The 19208-nt window shown below is 39.1% G+C and overlaps 1 protein-coding gene across 1 annotated transcript in view; it reads right to left on the bottom strand.

The window, feature by feature from the left end:
- Nucleotides 1–19208, bottom strand: part of POLR3B (RNA polymerase III subunit B) — a 103684-nt gene that overhangs the window by 59894 nt on the left and 24582 nt on the right. Inside the window, exons 10-13 of the mRNA XM_049626230.1 lie at nt 18285–18407; nt 13411–13530; nt 10710–10844; nt 1344–1505 (exon numbers count right to left, since the gene is read on the bottom strand). Coding sequence (XP_049482187.1) covers nt 1344–1505; nt 10710–10844; nt 13411–13530; nt 18285–18407 — 540 coding nt within the window. The remainder of the gene's footprint in view (nt 1–1343; nt 1506–10709; nt 10845–13410; nt 13531–18284; nt 18408–19208) is intronic.

The raw sequence follows: 19208 nt of genomic DNA, 5'->3' as shown, positions 1-19208 counted from the left end.
CTAGCAAATGGACTGATGCCCAGAGAGTAGGTGTGAGGAAGGTAAATAAATATTCCACACAGAGCTAAAATAAGGCAGCAGCTGCTGGCAAACGGGAAGCAGATGGGAAGTGAAGCCAAGGTGTCCCACAAGAGGGTTTGTTCTAGTCTTCTGTGTGAGTATTACAAGAAGGGAGAGGAGAGAAACAGACAAGGAGACTAAAAATTGCTCTTCTGAGAAAACGTATTTGTTGCAAATATTCTACTCACAGTAACACAGAATTTAGGAAGAGAACACAAGTTTTTCTGGCTGCCTACAGACTGGGGTACACCTACAACAAGGCCTTTTCAAATAAGCAGGCTATCTCTGGGAGGTAGAGCCGTGTCCCTACGAGGTAAAAGAACTACTCCATAAAGCTATCAGGACCTGAAAATCATGGGTCAGAAAGCGAGGAAAAGTAATTCTAACTGATGTGCGTTCAAGTGCTCTGTAGAGGCTTCTCTTCAAATGTCCAGGGAGCTACTTTCACACAAGTTTGGGCCACAAGAGTTTAATGTGCCTAAATAGGCACAAAGGCCCAGTTCGTGTCAAGTTAGAGGTAGCTGTCACGGCAAGGACAGTTCACACAGACCCGCCTGCTAGTTTCTAAAGACAAGAACTGAAGCAAGTCTGCCACTAATTCTGTCATTGTTAAGGGAATCGACGTGTTCTAGCACATTATCCTTTTGTCGGGGCAAACTCCCATCTATAAAACTAATTTTATGTCTGGCATACAAAACACAACTAGACTTCATCAGATAGACCTATACTTGTTATGCTTTAAGAAAGGGAGCAAAAACCTATCTGATAACCCTTTATGAACAGCCAGGGTCCCTGAATACACAGCAGCTGCCGAGGCCTGAATTCATCACTCACATGAGGAACAGCTGATTAGCCCTAGGAGGAACATAAACCTACAATGAAATGAAACATTTTGTATTGTTTTGGACAAAAACTGTCATTAATAAACCTACTTGCAATATATCAGTTTTATTACAGAAAACAAGGGGAAGAAGTATCCTTTAAAAGAAGGGCTATTCTCAGTTAAACTAAAAGATTTTTCCTCTTTGTAAGAGTCCATTTTCTTACGGCCTTATAGAACATAGACTATAATTTGGCAATAAAGTTACACAGTAACAAGATTCCTAGTGATAACATTTAAACTATGGACTGTCTTTCAAGGTCAAAAATGTGTGATTTGTAAACATCCTCCAAATAGAAACGTTATTTTTTCACCTACACTCCCAAAGTACTTTCAGTTTCCATTCCACTGAACAGAGGTATAAATAAGTTACAAAAACCTCAACAAATGCGTGGAGACTTACGGTGGAAATGGCATTCACCATGCCATTGGTGATCTGGTCCTGACGCATGTGTTTCACAACATCAAACTGGGCAGCTCTTTGCTTAGGAATCACCTGGTCTGCAATCTTCTTCATTTCAGAATTAAATTTTTTGAACAAATCTTCAAAAAGAAGTGATAAAAGCTAAAAAGAAAAAAAAAGTATACAGTGAACTTTCAAAATGCATTACTAGTCTGTATGATAAACTTTAGGCCCTTATTAAACTGTTTTTAAAAAAGAGAGAAACTGCTGAACAATGAAAAAATATTTTAAAATTCAACTGGATAAATATGTACTTTTCTATGCGCTTATCACTATGCTAGGCACTGGGAGTAAAGCAAAAATGATGACAAAATTTCTGTACTCAAATATATTTCACTTAGACCAGTCACTTCCAGACTTTTAGATTTCACTGACCAGTGACCTAAGTTTCAGTTTTACAGATAAAGATAATTAAAACCCAAAAGGGGAGTGGCAGAGAAGAATTACCATTAAAAAGTCTCACAACACCAAAAAATGTGGTGCCTTTTGGACCTCTCCTATATCCCTGGTAAAAATGTAAATTGCTACAACTACTTGGAGGACAGTTTGCCATTCATTAATCTAGTCTTCCCTAAGCCCCCTCAGTTCCTCCCCAGGTACACCCCCACAGCAGTGCTTCTCAAACTTCTGCATGCATGGTAATCACGCTCAGGGATTGTTAAAACACAAATTGCTGGCCCCACCCCTACAGTTTCTAATTCAATAGGTCCAAGAATTTGCATTTCTAACAAGTTCCCAGGAGATGCCGGAGCTGCTGGTGGGGGAAGGGCACCTTGAGAACCACAGCCCTACAAAAATGTGCATCAGTACAGGAGATATTCACAGCATTATTTGTATGAGCTATAAACTTGAAGTCAAACAAGTAATAATTTAGTTGGACAAACTGCAGCATACTCGAAATAATGGAACACTATAGAGCAATGAAAATGAACAAAAAATAACCACAAAGTCATGGCTGGATCCTAAAAGCATAGTACTGAGTGAAAGAAGCCATATATATATACATACATATACATACACATATACATATACATATACATATACGTATATGTATATATATATATATTCATACTATATATATATATATATACATACTATATATATATATATATATATATATATATATACACACACATATATATAGTATGATTCCATTACATAAAGTTCAAAACCAGCAAAAATTGAACTAGAATTTGATGGCCAAACTCTACAGAAAAGCAAGGATGTGAATACCATAAAAATGAGGCTAAGGGTCTTACCTTGGAGGGGGAGGATTTCAATCAAATAGGGATATGTTGGGGGTGGGGACCTTCTAAAGTGTTGAAATTTTATTTTTCAATCTGAGTGTTATTTACAAAGCTATTTGTTTTACAACAATTTATTAAGCTGAAATTTATGTTTTATGCATTTTTCTGTCTGTAATGTTTCTCAATAAAAAGGTTATAAAATAAAAAACACCCATGTACTGACATCATCTCATTTTCAAAAACACATTTTAACATCAAAAAATGGCAGAGCAAATAATCTCAAGAGAAAAACACAAAAAAGTAAATACAATTTGTTTGACAAAACTCACATCATCCATCTTTACTCATTCCTCTCCAGACCAGTGAAAACTGGACCACAGACTCACACCAATCATCAGACCAATGGTCTGGGCATAAGTCTACATAAGCAGAGAAGGATGTAAAGGCAATAGAGACCAAAGTAAAGTCCGAAACGACACAGTTCAGCCAATGCTAGAAAAAAAAAAAAAAGTGTTTAATCCCTTATGTAAGATTATTGGAAAACAGGATTAATGAATGATTTCATGAAAGAGATGAATAGCAGAGGTGGAAGGAAAGCTAGGATTTGGAGGGAGTAGAGAGCTTAAGAAAGTTTGCAAATTCCACATCCAGTAGGATGCAGAAAGTCACACGACAACATCCTTTCCACTCTAATAACAAAAACAGATAAATCAACTACAAAGTCATACATTTCTGGGGTTCAACAGAGAGGTAAGGCTGCAAGGCACCCAGGTGAGCTGAATACAAAGGGTAACAGTCTCTCCCAAGGGAGATGGGACACATGACAGAGATGAAGTCTGCCACAGAAGAAGAAATCAGTCAAAATTTTAAGGACTTCTTACAAGCCAAATGTGGGCTACCATGGAAGCTTAGATGCCTTCTGAGCCTCAGACCTACAAGAGGATCCATACCCCCAAGTTCTTTGCTGTGGAGTGCTCATGGAAGACTGAAGTAAAGCAAAAGACCTGAGAAAGATTCCTTCACTGGAACAAGCAATAAAACCTGATTTCCCTGGACTTTCTCTCACATGAAGCAAAATCTTTAAGTCACTGGAGAAGTCAGGAAACCAATAGTTCCGGGCAAAGGTGACCTGCACTGAGAGAAGGACAGAAGCAAAAGTCATCTGTCCCTAACAGTGGAGAGGAAAGCCCCCCTGCTCCCATCCTAAGTCTTACATCTAGTAACAAGCAACAGCATTCTACCGCTGGAGGGAGGCCAGCAAACGCTCTGGTCACCAATTCCAGGAAAAGGTACAAGGCCAGAGGAAAGAGGAGGAGAAGCCAAACCATCTTTCCCTGGGAGAGGAGCAGGAAACATGCCTGGGTCAAGGATTCTGCACTCGTACATGGCAGGAGCCAGATACCACTGGGAAGGGCAGGAAACTGAAAGCTTTGCTTTATAAAATTGGGGAAGAGGACAGAATACCCATTCTTACCACTCTTACTCAACACTGTATTGGCAGTACCATTCAGTACACTAGGGCAAGAAAAAAAATATGTAAGTGTTGGAAAGGAAAACTGTTATTACCTGCAGATACCATGTATGTCCATATAAAAAAAATCCCAAAGAGTCTTCAACGTTTTTTTTTTTTTATTTATTTTTGGGACAGAGAGAGACAGAGCATGAACGGGGGAGGGGCAGAGAGAGAGGGAGACACAGAATCGGAAACAGGCTCCAGGCTCCGAGCCATCGGCCCAGAGCCTGACGCGGGGCTCGAACTCACGGACCGCGAGATCGTGACCTGGCTGAAGTCGGAGGCTTAACCGACTGCGCCACCCAGGCGCCCCCCAAAGAGTCTTAAAAAAAAAAAAAAAAACAACCTACTAGAACCAATGAGTTTAGCAAGCTTGTAAGATATAAGGTTAGTATACAAAAAGCTGAGAGACATTAAGAGAATCTCAATAGCAGAGATATACTATGTTCATGGATTAGAAGACTCAGTATTTAGATGTCAATTCTCCCCCAAATCTATAAATTCAAATGCAATCTCAATCAAAAACTAGCAGGCTTTTTATTATTTTTTTTAACGGAGACAGTAATTCTAACATTTAAATTAAAATGTTAAAATTCCTAAGTTTATGATGATAGAAAGAAAAAAAAAACAACCCTTCATCTGTGGAGGTAACTAGAGAGCTAAATTAATACTCTGTAAACTGGCTAAAAAAAAAATCCAGCAAGCATTTATTCTGCCTTTTCCATATAAATTATGTCTCGGAAACCAAAGAGATGATACTGAAAAGTATTCTTTATTGAAAAATTCTAGCTAAAATAAGCAGAAAGAGTAAAGTATCACTATTTTCCATGCCCTAATTAAACAATGGATAATGGAATAATCATCATCAGCTGTTAAATAAAACCATCAGGAGAAAAGTTGATGGGGAACTTCACAGATGAATCAGGGTCCCAAATACTGGATATTTCCCTGGAATTTCTCTCTCTCACATGAGAGAAAGATCCCAATGATCAATTCTCATGGCACCATGGGATCAAATTCCCAGTGATCAATTCCCATGGCACCAAATATAGATACAACTAGTCATATTCTTCCTGATAGGATATAACAGCAAACTGTACAATGGCATTCTAGCCAAAAAAATAAAAATAAAAAAGAACTTGAATTTGATCTAGTCTCTCAATTTAATTCCTGGTTTAAAAGAAATTTAAAGGAGAGAAATAGAGAGGAATATATAGTTGAAAGTCACCAGGAGGAAACCACCAGCAAAACCTAGAATTACAAAAAATAAATAAATAAATTCTCAATCAATAAGGAAAATGCAAACAACCCAAAAAGCATTTCAAAGAGGGAAAAACAGGAATGGTCAATAAGCATATGTAAAAGAGGCTCAACCTCATTAGTAATAAAGGAAATGCAAATTAATACCACAAAAATTTTAAAGTTTGATACTAAGGCATAGAAAGGAGATGATCAGGAACTCATAAATGGTATAATGTACAAATACTTGGGAAACTAGTTTGACATTCTCCAGTTAAACTGAAGATTTAACTTGACTCTAGGATTTGGCAATCTTATTTGTAGAAACTCTTGCATATGGGCACCTGAAAAAATAAATATGAATGTTAATATTTTTTAAAAAGGGAAATCATACAAAGGTCTTGACTGGTAGAATGGATAAAGTGTTATTTATCATCTATATCATATCATATTCCACATATACAATGGAATATAATACAAAACTGGAAGTACAGTGACACCCAACAATACAGATCTTAAGAACAATGCTGAATGAAGAATATGTTCCAGAAAAAGGTACATGGTATGAATCTATTTTTATAAAACTCAAAAATAAGCAAAACTTATACTTTAATAATATATATTACATTTTTTAAATTAAAAATTCAGAGGATATAATAAAAAAAAGTGCAAAAATTCAGGACAAGGGGAAAAGAGAAACAGAGTAAGGAAGAAATACACCGGTTAACGGAATGGTATTAACGGTTGATTATTAAGAATTATTAAGTCAGAGAGTGGCTCTGAGGGCGTTGATTTTATTTGTACCTTTCAAAACTTTATGTAACATTTTTATTTTCATGTTAAAAATTACATAATAAATATTAAATGATATTAAGCCATGGTAACTATCTGAAATAGTATAACCACAGAAACCAAGTCAATGGGATGTAATAGGAAGTCATAAGAACAGACAAGAACAGTTCTGTTTCCAGAATTGGTAGAGAAGCTCCTACCAGATGGGCTCATCTGCTAATAGTTATAAACTCCAGACAAAATATCAAAACTATCTGAGGCCACTGAAGAGCGTCTAAAAGCAGGCAGAAACTGGAGGAAAGCCAACATGTCTCAAAAGTGAATGGCACTGGGTGCATTTCCCGTTAAGGCTTTTCAATTAAGGGGAGGCCACATTGGCAAGAAGGGTCAAAGCTACGTTGAGAAGCTAATACTCAGAGAGAGACCCAAAGTCTTACTGGATTGAAGATCCAGAGGAAAAAGATCTGTGCTACCACAATAGCTGGAAAGGGGAAAATCACAGAACCACAGGGAGGAAACCCCAATTATGTATGTAAACTTACAAATCTCTGGGTGACCCCTGAACTACACATTGAGAAGTGTGGCCCAAATCTTCCCACTGCCCCAAATCTGGGTGGAGGCTGTAACCGATTTTTCCCAATCGGGTAGAAATAAACGAAGCTGAAGACTAGGTCATTAAGCCTGTACTGGTTGTGTCTTGTTCACAGGAAACATTCGTCTGGAGCCCTGAGCCACTCCATTGCCACAACACTGGAAAGGTCAGGCCCTGCCAAGACCAGCCTTCCACCCTTCCCACACCCTACAGCAGAGTACCACCAACTGACCTCCATCAACACCATGTAAAACAAAAGAATCACACAGCCAAATCCTGCCTGAATTCCTGACTCACAAAACTGTGAGGTATAATGAAATGGTTGTTAATTTAAGCCACAGTTTTGGGATAGCATGCAACACAGCAACAGATAACCAGAATACCATCTATAAAAAGTTCCCGAAACTAAACTGGTGGCTCACTACAAATAAACAGCAGGTACGCTTCTTCACGTTGAAATCAAATATAATAGATACTACAAACACTTAAGTGCCTCTGTACAATTAATTGCGTTAGTTTCTTTTTCTCCCTTTTGTAGGCATTTTTTTTTTCCTTTACAGAGAAAGAAAAAAGCTTGATGTCTTTGTAATCTAAGTCACCTAAAAAAACATTAAAGTAATATCATGGGGGCATCATATATACACTATACTGAAGTGGGAATTCTGAACTCAGCGAAACCATGTAAGCTAAAGATTATCCAAGTTCCATACTGACTATATTCTTGAATGTTTATAACCCATAGGTAGCTTCTGGACTCATAACGAAGAAGATATTCAAAGCAAATGAGTTTTCTCCTCGAGCTACTAACTGCTGAAGAATTTCCAAAGTGGAATGTGATTTTATGCTTTTCCCCCTTAAGTTAGGACATGTCCTTCCACTTTTCTACTAAAATCAACTTTGCAGAGAGGAAAGCCAGGACCTTGGACTTGAATGTACCATGTCAGAAGTGTTATAAAAAGAAAACTTCCTCCTCTGAGAGCTTAATCCTTTCTTCAACTCAGACCCAGCAGCTTCACTCATGGAAAGAATATGGGAATGGAAGCAGGTGCAGAGGGGTGAGCAGGATGAAGAGGCCCATTGCAGCAACTTCCTGTGGAAACTGGCAAAAGGAACTTGAATAAGCCTCCTGAACAGAAGCAAATGCCCTTAACCTAAACCACAAAGGCTCAGCTCTATTTTAATTAGTCCTTTACACTTAGACTTTTGTGTCTCAAATTATGACAAAGTTTCTTGGATCCCAGCTGAATTCGCCATAGCCCCCCAATTCAAACACAAGGAAACGCCTCTCGTCCTAAACAAGTAAAACATTAAGAGCACACTCCACAGAACTACTGCCTCATTAAATTTCTCCCCCTCTAGATTTTTGGTTTAAGAGAAATTACGTTCTCCAGTTCACAGGGCAGTAGGAAACTACAAGGCCAAGTCACACAATAAGCCACATTATTTAGGTCAAGAGTAAAATGATTAAAAGAGATGAAACGCTGGTGATAATATTCAACACCTTTCATTGCTAGTATTAGGCCTTCCAGCCAGCTTGCGACAGGAACACTAAAGAGCAAATTATATTTAAGGAAAAAATGATGACAGCTCATCAATTGATTTTCAATGAAAATGCTAAAAAAAATTAATAAAGAAGTTAAGCTACTGAAATACAGTTTCACCAATTAGCTTAATGTCAGAGAATTCTAATTAGGCGTCTTGAGATTGCTATTTAGTGTTAAGCCTTCAGAGTGCCAAATTCTCCTTTTCACACAAACTGGTTGCAAAATTAAAGACATTAGGCAGCCTTAATTACATTATCAGAACAGCTGGGATTAGGCAATCTCTGAAGTCAAGACGGCATTCTTTTGTCACAGGGTGGAAATCCCTGGCTTTCCAGGGTGCCGGATTTTTGGTGCCGTTCCATATCTCACCCATACAAAGCAAGCTGCATTAGAAACAAAAAATTTGCAGACAAAGAATAGAGTAATGCTCAGCAAATAATGAACACATTACCGAAAAAGAAAAGGTAGGTGAAAAGATTAAGCCTGAAATCGGTAGGTTTTGCTAACACCTCTACTGGCGGCTGGCCTGCCAGCCCTCTGGTGGCAGAGAGACGGAGGGAAAGCTCTGTGAACCCACTTGGCCAGTGGATCCAGCTCTGTTATCTAAAGCTGAAGCACATTTATACTCCCTCATCCCATGGGGTGTGAAATTAGCAGCTATTGTTTTTACACATTTTTGCCAACACAATGCCTTTTATGTCTTTACATTGTTTATAAAGCAATGTTTTCTTGCACACGGGAACTCTCTTTTTAATTCTAATTTTTTAAGCAACAGGATAGTCTCTCCTCTCCTGACTCCATTACTTATGCTTCTAAACAATCAACATTTTTTTAATGAACTCATTTAACAGCATGATTTTTGCCAATTAAATAGCTAAAAATTGGGACTGATGGTGGTGGGGATACATACCCATGATACCCTGAACAGAGGTCAATCTGAAGGTGGCGGAAAACCCACCTGCTAGCATCAACCATTAACCACACAGAACTTCCCCAGTAGTCCAGACACTAACCTTCTTCCAAAACCTAAAACTGCTATCACTTTTTAATCCTACTTTTAAAGTTTTAGTTGTAGTATCTGTTATCCTAGCCACCAACATCTGTCACATGCAATACTGTCACAGCCTCTTAACTGGCTCATTCCTGGCCTGTTCGTTTCCATATCAGCGCTTTCTAAAATAAAAATCAGATCATGTCACTTCCGTGATTATAATTTTCCAGTGGTTTCCCACTACAAGGAAAACGAAATCCAAAACCCCTTCCATGGCCCACAGACTAGTTCTCCAATGTCCTCTGCACCCTCCCTGCCCCCCCCCCCCCCCAGCCCCACTGCCTCATGTACTTCAGCTGCCCTGATCCTCCTCCAGCCCCCTGGTGCTGGAACTGTGCAGGGCTGTGCACATGTGCAAAGGGCTATTGCTGGAATGCAGTTCCCAAGGTTGCCTGAGACTGGTTTCTTCTCATTCAATTCTCAGAGGCATGTCTGAGGGCTCAGCTTAAAATACAGCACTTTTTTCAGAGATCTTTCCCAATCATGCTGACTAAAGTAACATGCCTTTCCTCCACCAACACCCCAACTCTCTAACATTAGCCTACTTGGAGGTTTTCTTTAAACACATATGACTGTTTAATATCATCTCATTTCTTTGCTGTTTACTTGTTCACTGTCTCCCCTACCAAAATGCACTCTTGAGAGCAGATGCCTCAGAGAGTGTCACTCACCAATGCATCTCTGGTGCCTAGCACTTTACAGGGGGATTAGAAAGATGAATATAAAGTATTCTTGTACCCAATGAGCTTACTGTCTAGGGCAGGGGGAAGAAGCTTGCAGGTAAAGAATTATGTAGACTTTAGCATATAAATAAAGACCTGAACAAAGTGTCTTTGGCATTTGGAAGACAGAGCAACTAACTTCTGGGGTTCACAGAAGGTTTCAAAGAGGGTGACTCCAAGAATGAAGAATGGATAGCAGCTCCTCAGTTGGGGGAGGGTAAAGGGACACGGGAGAGGGGCAACTTAGGCAGAAGGCAGAACTCAAAGGTGTGGAAGGATGAAAGAGCATCATGGAGTGTTTGGGAAGACGTAAGTGGCCTGCCTTGGCATGAGACAGGGCTAGAAAGGTACAGTGGGGCAAGATCATCAGGGACCCCGCTAGAGTCTACACTTTGTGCTACAGAGCAAACTTCTACGAATCCCCCAGAGGAGAGGTGGGGAAAGAGAGAGCAGGTAGAGAAATAAGCCCTTATACCTCACCTCGGCCAGAGAGGCTCCGTTTTATTTAATACTGGGATTCTGAATAAGCATTAATGCTTTGAAAAACCTTGAACCCCACACCTACACCTGAAGCTCAGGCCCGCTGACATAAAGTAATTAAATCACCTGTCCTGCCAACTCCAATCGCTTGTTACCATAATAGTCTCTGTCATCCACTTTGTTATCTCCTTGGGCCAGAATCACTCTTCGCACCATCACTGCAGTGTAGATACATTTTGCTCGGAAATTGAATTCTTTAACCTGTAATTTAGGAGTTAAAGAAAATTTCTGAGACAATGCACATTAGCCACTATCAACTCCTTCCTTCCTTCCTTCCCCGTACATTTCATGCCATTCCCTCAAAGAGGTGGAGCCCACCACCCTCCCTGGGCTGGCCCATGGACTCGCAGTTACCACTTCCTTTCCCTGGGTCCTGAGGCACTGAGGCAGTCCAAGAGACTGTCTCTGTCTCTGCTGGAGACAGAGAGGCTGCCTGGAAAAGCAGTGGGGAGCCAGAGACACTCACTGTAGCTGTCCTGACTTTTAAATGGTCATCCAGAATTTAAAATTCTATTGAGACCTAGTTTTGATATTAAGAATTTTCTAATTCTTTGAATTAGTCAAAACACATACAAATGGCAGAATCAGAGATCTGTATATTATTTAGCCAACAAGGTGTTTTAAAATAAGAAAATCCAATCTGAATGTATTTCGGTGATCACTGTCCACTTCCACAGATCCCTTGACTTTCCTTTATGATCAGTTCCTGAAGGGAGAGTATGTAACCCTAGAATTAGATCTTTCGTGAATACACATGAACAATACACTCATTATAAGCCAGACTACAGTATTTGGTTAGTAAGAATGTCTAATAAATAATTCTATCACTTAGAAAGGGTAACGTTATAGTAAATGGAGAGGAATGATTACTCCCTCATGGCCCACATCCCTCATGGCCAATCTCTGTTTAATGGTAAATTAATAAAAAGTAAATACAACTGGCCTTTAAACAACATAGGCATGTGGGGCATCGACTCCTTGCACAGTTGAAAATCCATGTACAAATTTTACCTCCCCCAAAACTTAACTACTAATAGCCTACTGTTTACCAGAAGCCTTATTGATACCATCAACAGTCAACACATATTTTGATTGTTACATACTGTATTCTTACAATAAAATAAGAGGGGAAAAAATGTGACTAAGAAAATCTTAAGGAAGAGAAAATATATTTATGGTACTGCACTGTACTTAGTGAAAGAAAAAAACAACACATATAAGGGGATCCATGCAGTTTATTTTTTATTTTTTTTAAATATATGAAATTTATTATCAAATTGGTTTCCACACAACACCCAGTGCTCATCCCAAAAGATGTGCTCTTCAATACCCATCACCCACCCTTCCCTCCCTCCCACCCCCCATCAGCCCTCAGTTTGTTCTCATTTTTTAAGAGTCTCTTATGCTTTGGCTCTCTCCCACTCTAACCTTTTTTTTTGTTTTTTTCCTTCCCTTCCCCTCTCCCATGGGTTCCTGTTAAGTTTCTCAGGATCCACATAAGAGTAAAAACATATGGTATCTGTCTTTCTCTGTAGACCCATACAGTTTAAACCCGTCTTATTCAAGGGTCAACTGCATTAAGCACAGGTTCCAGGGTCAAAAGATGGATTCTAGCTCTCTGTCTACTAACCAGCTGGGTGGCAAGACAAACCATCCAGCTTGTCTGGACTGGAGAATCTGTACTGTAAGTAAAGGTGGCTGGACAATGTGAACTCTAAAATTCATGGTCTATGGGGCACCTGGCTGGCTCAATCAGTTAAGTGTCCAACTCTTGATTTCAGCTTGGGTCATGATCTCACGGTTCGTGAGTTTGAGCCCCATATCACTATTAGCACAAAGGCCTACTTGCATGCTCTCTCTCAAGATAAATAAACTTAAAACCAAATCAAATTAAATTAAATTCAAGGTCTAGGAGATAAACCATCTAGTATTTTAAAAAAGTATCTATGATGGTAGCACAACGGTGAGAATGTACTTAATGCCACAGAACTGTATACTTAAAGATGGTAAATTTTGATATGTATTTTACAATAAAAAGAATAAATAAGCAAGGCCCTATAAGCTTGCTTCATTTGAAAACATCTAATACCATTAGGGCTCCTGGGTGGCTCAGTTGGTCAAGCGTCCAACTTCAGCTCAGGTTATGATTTCATGGGTTGTAAGTTCAAGCCCCACGTCAGGCTCTGTGCTGACAGCTCAGAGCCTGGAGCCTGCTTCGGATTCTGTGTCTCCTCCTCTGTTTGCCCCTTCCCCGTTCACATTCTGTCTCTCTCTCAAAAATAAATAAAAACATATATATATATATATTATATATGTATATATATAATATATATATGTACATGTATGTATATAATATATATATATCATATATATACATACACACACATATGTATGTATATATATATGTATGAAATATATGTGAAAATTAAAAAAAAAAAAAAAAACATCTAACACCATCTCTGCCCTTCAAAACCATGAAATCTAGTAGCAGCACTAATATAGGTATGAATATAAAAAACTGTAATTTTAGATCAAAAGAACCACAAGAGAGTAAACAGGATGATAATGATGGAATACAACTAACATTCCCAAAGTACAAATAAACCATTGATAATGGGAGATTATTTCCATGGGGGCAGTCCAGTCCTTTTCAGAGTCTCTCTTTTCTTACAGAACCAGATTTTAACTAATGTAAACTTGTATTCAAAATTCTTCAACACAAGGACCCCACAATGACCACAGCTCACACTTGTTCAGTGCTACTCACTGGGACGTGCGTCAGGATGGTAGAAGCCAGGAGTTCTCTTGCCTCCTCTATTTTGGTCTTCTTTGGTCCACCTCCCCACATCCTTTGCCTCCTTACTTTGTTCCCTATATACTTTAACGCCTATAAAAACAGAATATAATGATGTTTGAATGACACCACTAGAGGAAATTTATTAAACACCAACCCATACATAACACTATAAGCAAAAAGACAAGGATTCTGGTTATAGAGAATGCTGCATGAGGTTTAGTCAAAAATCAACATTTGTCACAGATCAATGACAAAAAGCATTATATGCTGTCCATATACATACACTGGTTCCCTTATAGTTTTCTTATTACGAAATTGATACATGATCACTGTAGGAAATTTAGAATATACAAATGAACAGATTATGCGTATATACACACATGCATTACGTATATGAAGCAGCCACCAATCCTCCTCCCAGAGAGAACCACTGTCCACAGTTAACATTCTGGAGCTGTGCTTCTTTTCCCTCAAAAAGGAAGCACATCATGTTAAGACCTCTATCCTGAAAGCTACAAAGCATTGCTGGGAGAAAACAAAGCCTAAGTAAATGGAGGGTTATGTCATTTTCATGGACTGGGAGGGTTTAATAGTGTTAAGAAGGCTTACTGTTACAATTCTCTCCAAACTGACCAAAAATCTATTGATTCTACAATTTACTTGGAAATGCAAAAGACCTAGAATAGCTAAAGTGCTCTTGAAAAAGGAAAGTTGGAAGATTTACATTACCTACTTTTGATTAGAAAGCTATGGTACTCAAGGCAGTGTGATACTGGCATAACGACAAATAGATCAATGGAATTAAATACATCCAGAAATAAACCCATGCTTTCATGGTCAGATGATTTTTGACAAAAGTACCAAAGCAATTCAATCCACAAGGGAAAATCTTTTCCACAAATGGTGTTGAAGCAATTAAGCAGCTACAAAGTAAAAAATTAACTCTGACCTCTACCTCACAACAAATAAAATTATTAGTTTAAGTGGATTTTAGACATAAGCATAAATACTAGAACTATATTCTTGCCCTTGGAGTAAGAGAAATTTCTTTACACAGGACAGAAATCAATAACTGTAAGTCAAACCAAAAAAAAAAAGTTATGATATATAAATCTGTCAAGGGATTTATATCCAGAATGTTTTTTAAAGGACTTTTAAGTTCAATACTAAAAAGACAACTCAACGAGGAAAACGAGCAACATATTTGAACATACTTCACCAAGAAAGTCAGTCAGTAAGTCCACAAAAAAGTGTTAAGCATCAGTAGTCATCAGGGAAACGCATATTAAAACCACAATGGTACAGACACCACTAAACGCCTAGTAGAATGGCTAAAATTAAAAGGACTGACAAGACCAAATGTTGGTGAGGACGCGGAGCAATCGGAACTCTCACACAGGGGGGTGGGACTGCAAAATGGTCCAACTGCTTGGGAAAGAGGTGTGGCAGTTCCAACTTTATAAAAAGTTATATTCACAATGGCTCTTTGATCCAACAATCCTATTTGTAGGTACTTATCCAAGAGAAATGCTGAAGTGTCCAGGCAAAGGCTTGTACAGGAATGCATAGAGCAGCTTTATTCATCCCGAGTGAAACAACCAAGTGCCCATCAACAGGAAAAAATAAACTGTGGTATATTCATACAATGGAATGCTATTCAGTAATAAAATGGAACTGCGTGGATAAATGACATAAAAACAACTTGGATGAGTATCAGCCAGTACGCTCAGCTAAAGAAACTGGCCACAGAAAATTACATACTGCATAATTCCACCTATAAAGTTCTAGAACAGGCAAAATTAATCTGTGGTGAAAAATCAGAACAGTGGGGAAGAAAATCAGAGGACAGAGGTGAAAAGTAGCTAAGAAGGGACATGAAGGAACGTTCCAGGGTAATGGAAAAATATACTACATCTGATAAAAATTATGCACAATTGTGCAATTAAGACTTAGAATTTATGTATCCTGAAATGCACATATAAAAATGAAGTATTAAAAACTAATCAAATAACTGGTGAGGAGTAGGTAGACATTTACATGAAACAAGAATGTCAAAGCGTTTTGTAATTATCAAAGCTGTGTGGTGGGCACATGAGGATTCATAACACTAATCTGTATACTTTGTATGTGTTGAGGTTTTCCCATAATAAAAAGTTCTTCAAGAAGATGATGTGGTTCTTATTATTCTGTAGCAACAAATGAACGCACTTTTTTGTTTGTTTGTTTTTTTAAATTGGCTTTCCGTTAGAAGAGAGGGCTAGGATTCCTGATTCTTTATCTTGAACTTCCTGTCCCCAGTTGAATGTCTGGGAAATTTCTTTTCTGTGCTTCAAAACTTAGCTCAGGTATCACTTCCTCTCTGAAGCCTTCCTAACCCCACTCCTTTTTCTCTACTTGAATTCCTTATGGATAAAGAACTAAGTGCTTTCTTTCCACTTCAGACCACACCGTAATTTGATTATTTATGGGTATGTCTCTCCAACTAGACGTTGTGTCATCTTTTTCTTTGATTCCTACTGACTGGTTCAGGGCCAGGAACTGAACAGAACTCCTCCGTGGTGAGATCGGGACATCAGACCCAAGATCTTCTCAGTTAAACATCCGTTAGAGCAGATGATAAACTAAGACTGTGCCAAGCCTTGCTGCAGGGACCTAGCAGCAAGTGGGGACCGAGTAACTACTGAAAGCAAGCCCACGGTCAGTGGGAACTGCCAAGAGACAGGCAGTTCAGTCGTCCCTAAACTAAGCTGTCCTCATTAAATTTTGGTCTTCCAGTTCCCTTGGGAAAGAGGCTAAAGATCCTTCACTTTGAGGGAAAAACAGAGGAACACAGGGGAGCCCAGTATCCCTTCTATATAGCGAAAGTCAGCTCTTCCCTAAAATAATTAATAATGTTGCCAAGGGTTCATAGTGTGAGGGTTGGGGTAAGAGCCCAGTCTGGTCATGACTAGGCCAAGATGACACCCCCAAGTGCATCTTATCCTCCAAAAGGCTAATAATTTCTTCTCTCTATACCACAGCCCTTGACAAGGATGATCGAAAACATCCGTGACCAAGGCCCAGCAAAAGGCTCTGTGGGCAGAAGGAATGGAGGAGAGACTGAGAGGGGAGGCATTAAACACAAACACAATGCAGGTGGTTTAGCAATCCACTAAGTGCCATGTTGTCAAAAGTTCTATTATAGAAGAATACCCCGCGGATCTGCTCCACGTTCACTTAGAATAACAAATAGCCACACTGCCCGAACTCGTGTTCAACTTACCAACCATTTCGGAGTATGCATTTCTCTATAGCCTCTTATTAGCTGCAAATAATTAATCAATGTTCTAGTCCCGCACGCGGAGTACAAACCATGTCAACCTTACACCCCCTGTTTGTATATTCCCCTCATCTTTAACTGAACTTCTCTCATTCAGTTAGCTAACACTTTCTGTCAGCACCTATTTAAAAAAAATAAGTGATTTTTCAACCCACTATTTAGCCTTTTCACACAAGCCACACCATGCTGTTACAGGGTTATCTGAGCAACAACGATGCTATCTGTTATAAAATGAAGATTCACAGATCTCACTGAATCCACTGAACTACCATTAAGGTAAACTGCTCTTCCTCAGCATTTCGTAGCTTTGAAGGAGAGAGTGTATCTCCCCACATTGAGCCAACTCCTGGGTGTTTCTTAACGTTTCCTCTTCATGTTCTTGGAACCTTTATACAGTACAATTCCAGTTGGAAACAAAGATTCATGAACACTAAATATTTCGTTTTCAATAAAAACCACAGATAGAACCTCCTAGATCCAAACAACTTCTCCTGATGCCACCTGCCCAATAACTGGAGCTATTACTTAACTGCATAAAAAGAGGAAGGCAGTAATAATAATCCCTACTGGTTTGTGCCTTGGGATTATATATACACTGACATACAACGATCAACCTTCTTGAATGTTTTTCTGGCTCTAAGAAATATCAACACACACTAACAGATGTAAGTGGGAAAATGCTACCTCTACAAGCATCCTGGGTAACAAGGAAAAAGCAGCCTGGAATTTACACCTTGTTGAAAGTAACCCACAGAACAATGTACGTATGGATATGTAAGAACAGTCTGTTGTGCTTCGATAGCAGGGAATCCCTGCCTCCCAGGGCTATGAGTAAGGCCACCACTTTACATGGAACAAAGTGCTTTACAAATGTGGGACTAAACATTCTAAATGTGGGCATTAGGGCTCCCTGTCACCAGGGCAGGAAGTACAATTCATTTTCTTATGTTTAGCATATATATCTCCCTGTCTTCATCTTTGAGTGTTGTGTCCTAAAATCCCCAGGTTCCAACTAGGAATTCCTTAGCAGGTCGATGAAGGCTCTACAGAGCTCTACCCTGGTAAAGGGTTTCTGATCTTGAATTTTCTTGCTGATGATACTGGAAATTCAGAAAAAGGGATTCAGACCACACTGGACACCGAAAGCAACTGGAAGTAGGGAATAAAAGGGAAATTGAGGAGAACTGAGGGAAAAAAAAGTCTTCTACACTGGAGTTGTTGTAGTTCAAAATCATAAATCATTTGGGCAAATAAATGAAAAAAGCACACTTGCTATTATATCAGAACAAAAGCCTCTTGGCCACATATCCCCCTTCCAAGTTAGACACCACAGGCTGATAATCTGGCAAGGCAGATTCCTTCTTCCAATTCCTAAAGCACAAGTCAAAGAAGCTTCTCTACTGGTCCTCCCCAACACCCTCCCACACCTACACCCCAAGAAGTGACTGCATCCGATGCTTTATCCATGGGCAGCATTAAATCTCCAATTCCCTTTCATAGCAAAGGACGACATGAAAAGACACACCTGCATCTGTGTGAAAATCTGAGCTTTCTGGCACTCTTCCAGACTGGGCCCAAATGCAGCCATCACGTGCTCCTCTGTTCCAATCATCTGTACAATTTCCTGGTCACTCTCCACACCCATGGCCTAGGAAGGAAAGAAAAGATAGAAAGAGTGTTGGCTTTGTGTTAACTCACTGACATTTGCTTATGCTAATTCGGCATTGTTTGTGGGTATTACTTCTAAGCAAAAGCTAGCTCTTTTCTCAGAAACGGTGCCATCTGGCATTGGCAGCCATAGCACAAGCTGCAGAAGAACCTGAAAACAGAAATTTTGATTCGGAAGACGAAAACAAACATTCTCAAGCACTTTTTGCATGTGTGTCATCTTCTAAAATGTTTAAATAGCCTAGGAGTTTCATCATGAAAAAAGGAGGTAGGAAGGTATAGTGGAGACACTGGTCACAATTACAAAAACAAACTGAAAACAAAAACAAAAAACAAAAAACAAAAACCCCAAAACAGCCAAAGGGCACTAATCAGAAAATACACATTGCTGAAAACAAACAGAACCCCAATTAATTTTGTCACAAGACTAATTTTTCTGAGAACTGTCAAATCGTTCACATTTAGGCTAAAGGGATTTTTCTTAAAGGATGTTTTACCTCACTAGTCTGGAGACATCAAGCTATCCTTTACGCAAGTTTAAAAAGAGGTTTTTTAAAACACTAAAAACACACTCAAGAGGTTTAGGAAACCCGCTTCTCTTAAGTGTTTCAAGGTGGCAGCCGGCAGCACAGGTCTTTGTAGATTCCATATGGCACGAAGGCTCACTCCTTCACACACTTGCCTGGAATTCTGCCACATCAAGAAATAGAGCATAATCTCACTACACCTCTCTTGGCGGAGAAAGAATCTGCTTCTTAGAAGTTAGGGGAAAAGTTATGTT

This window comes from Panthera uncia, chromosome B4 (genome assembly GCF_023721935.1).
Source record: "Panthera uncia isolate 11264 chromosome B4, Puncia_PCG_1.0, whole genome shotgun sequence".
Lineage (NCBI taxonomy): Eukaryota > Metazoa > Chordata > Mammalia > Carnivora > Felidae > Panthera > Panthera uncia.
The sequence above is the reverse complement of the archived record's forward strand: the minus strand, read 5'-3'. Positions and strand labels throughout refer to the sequence as shown.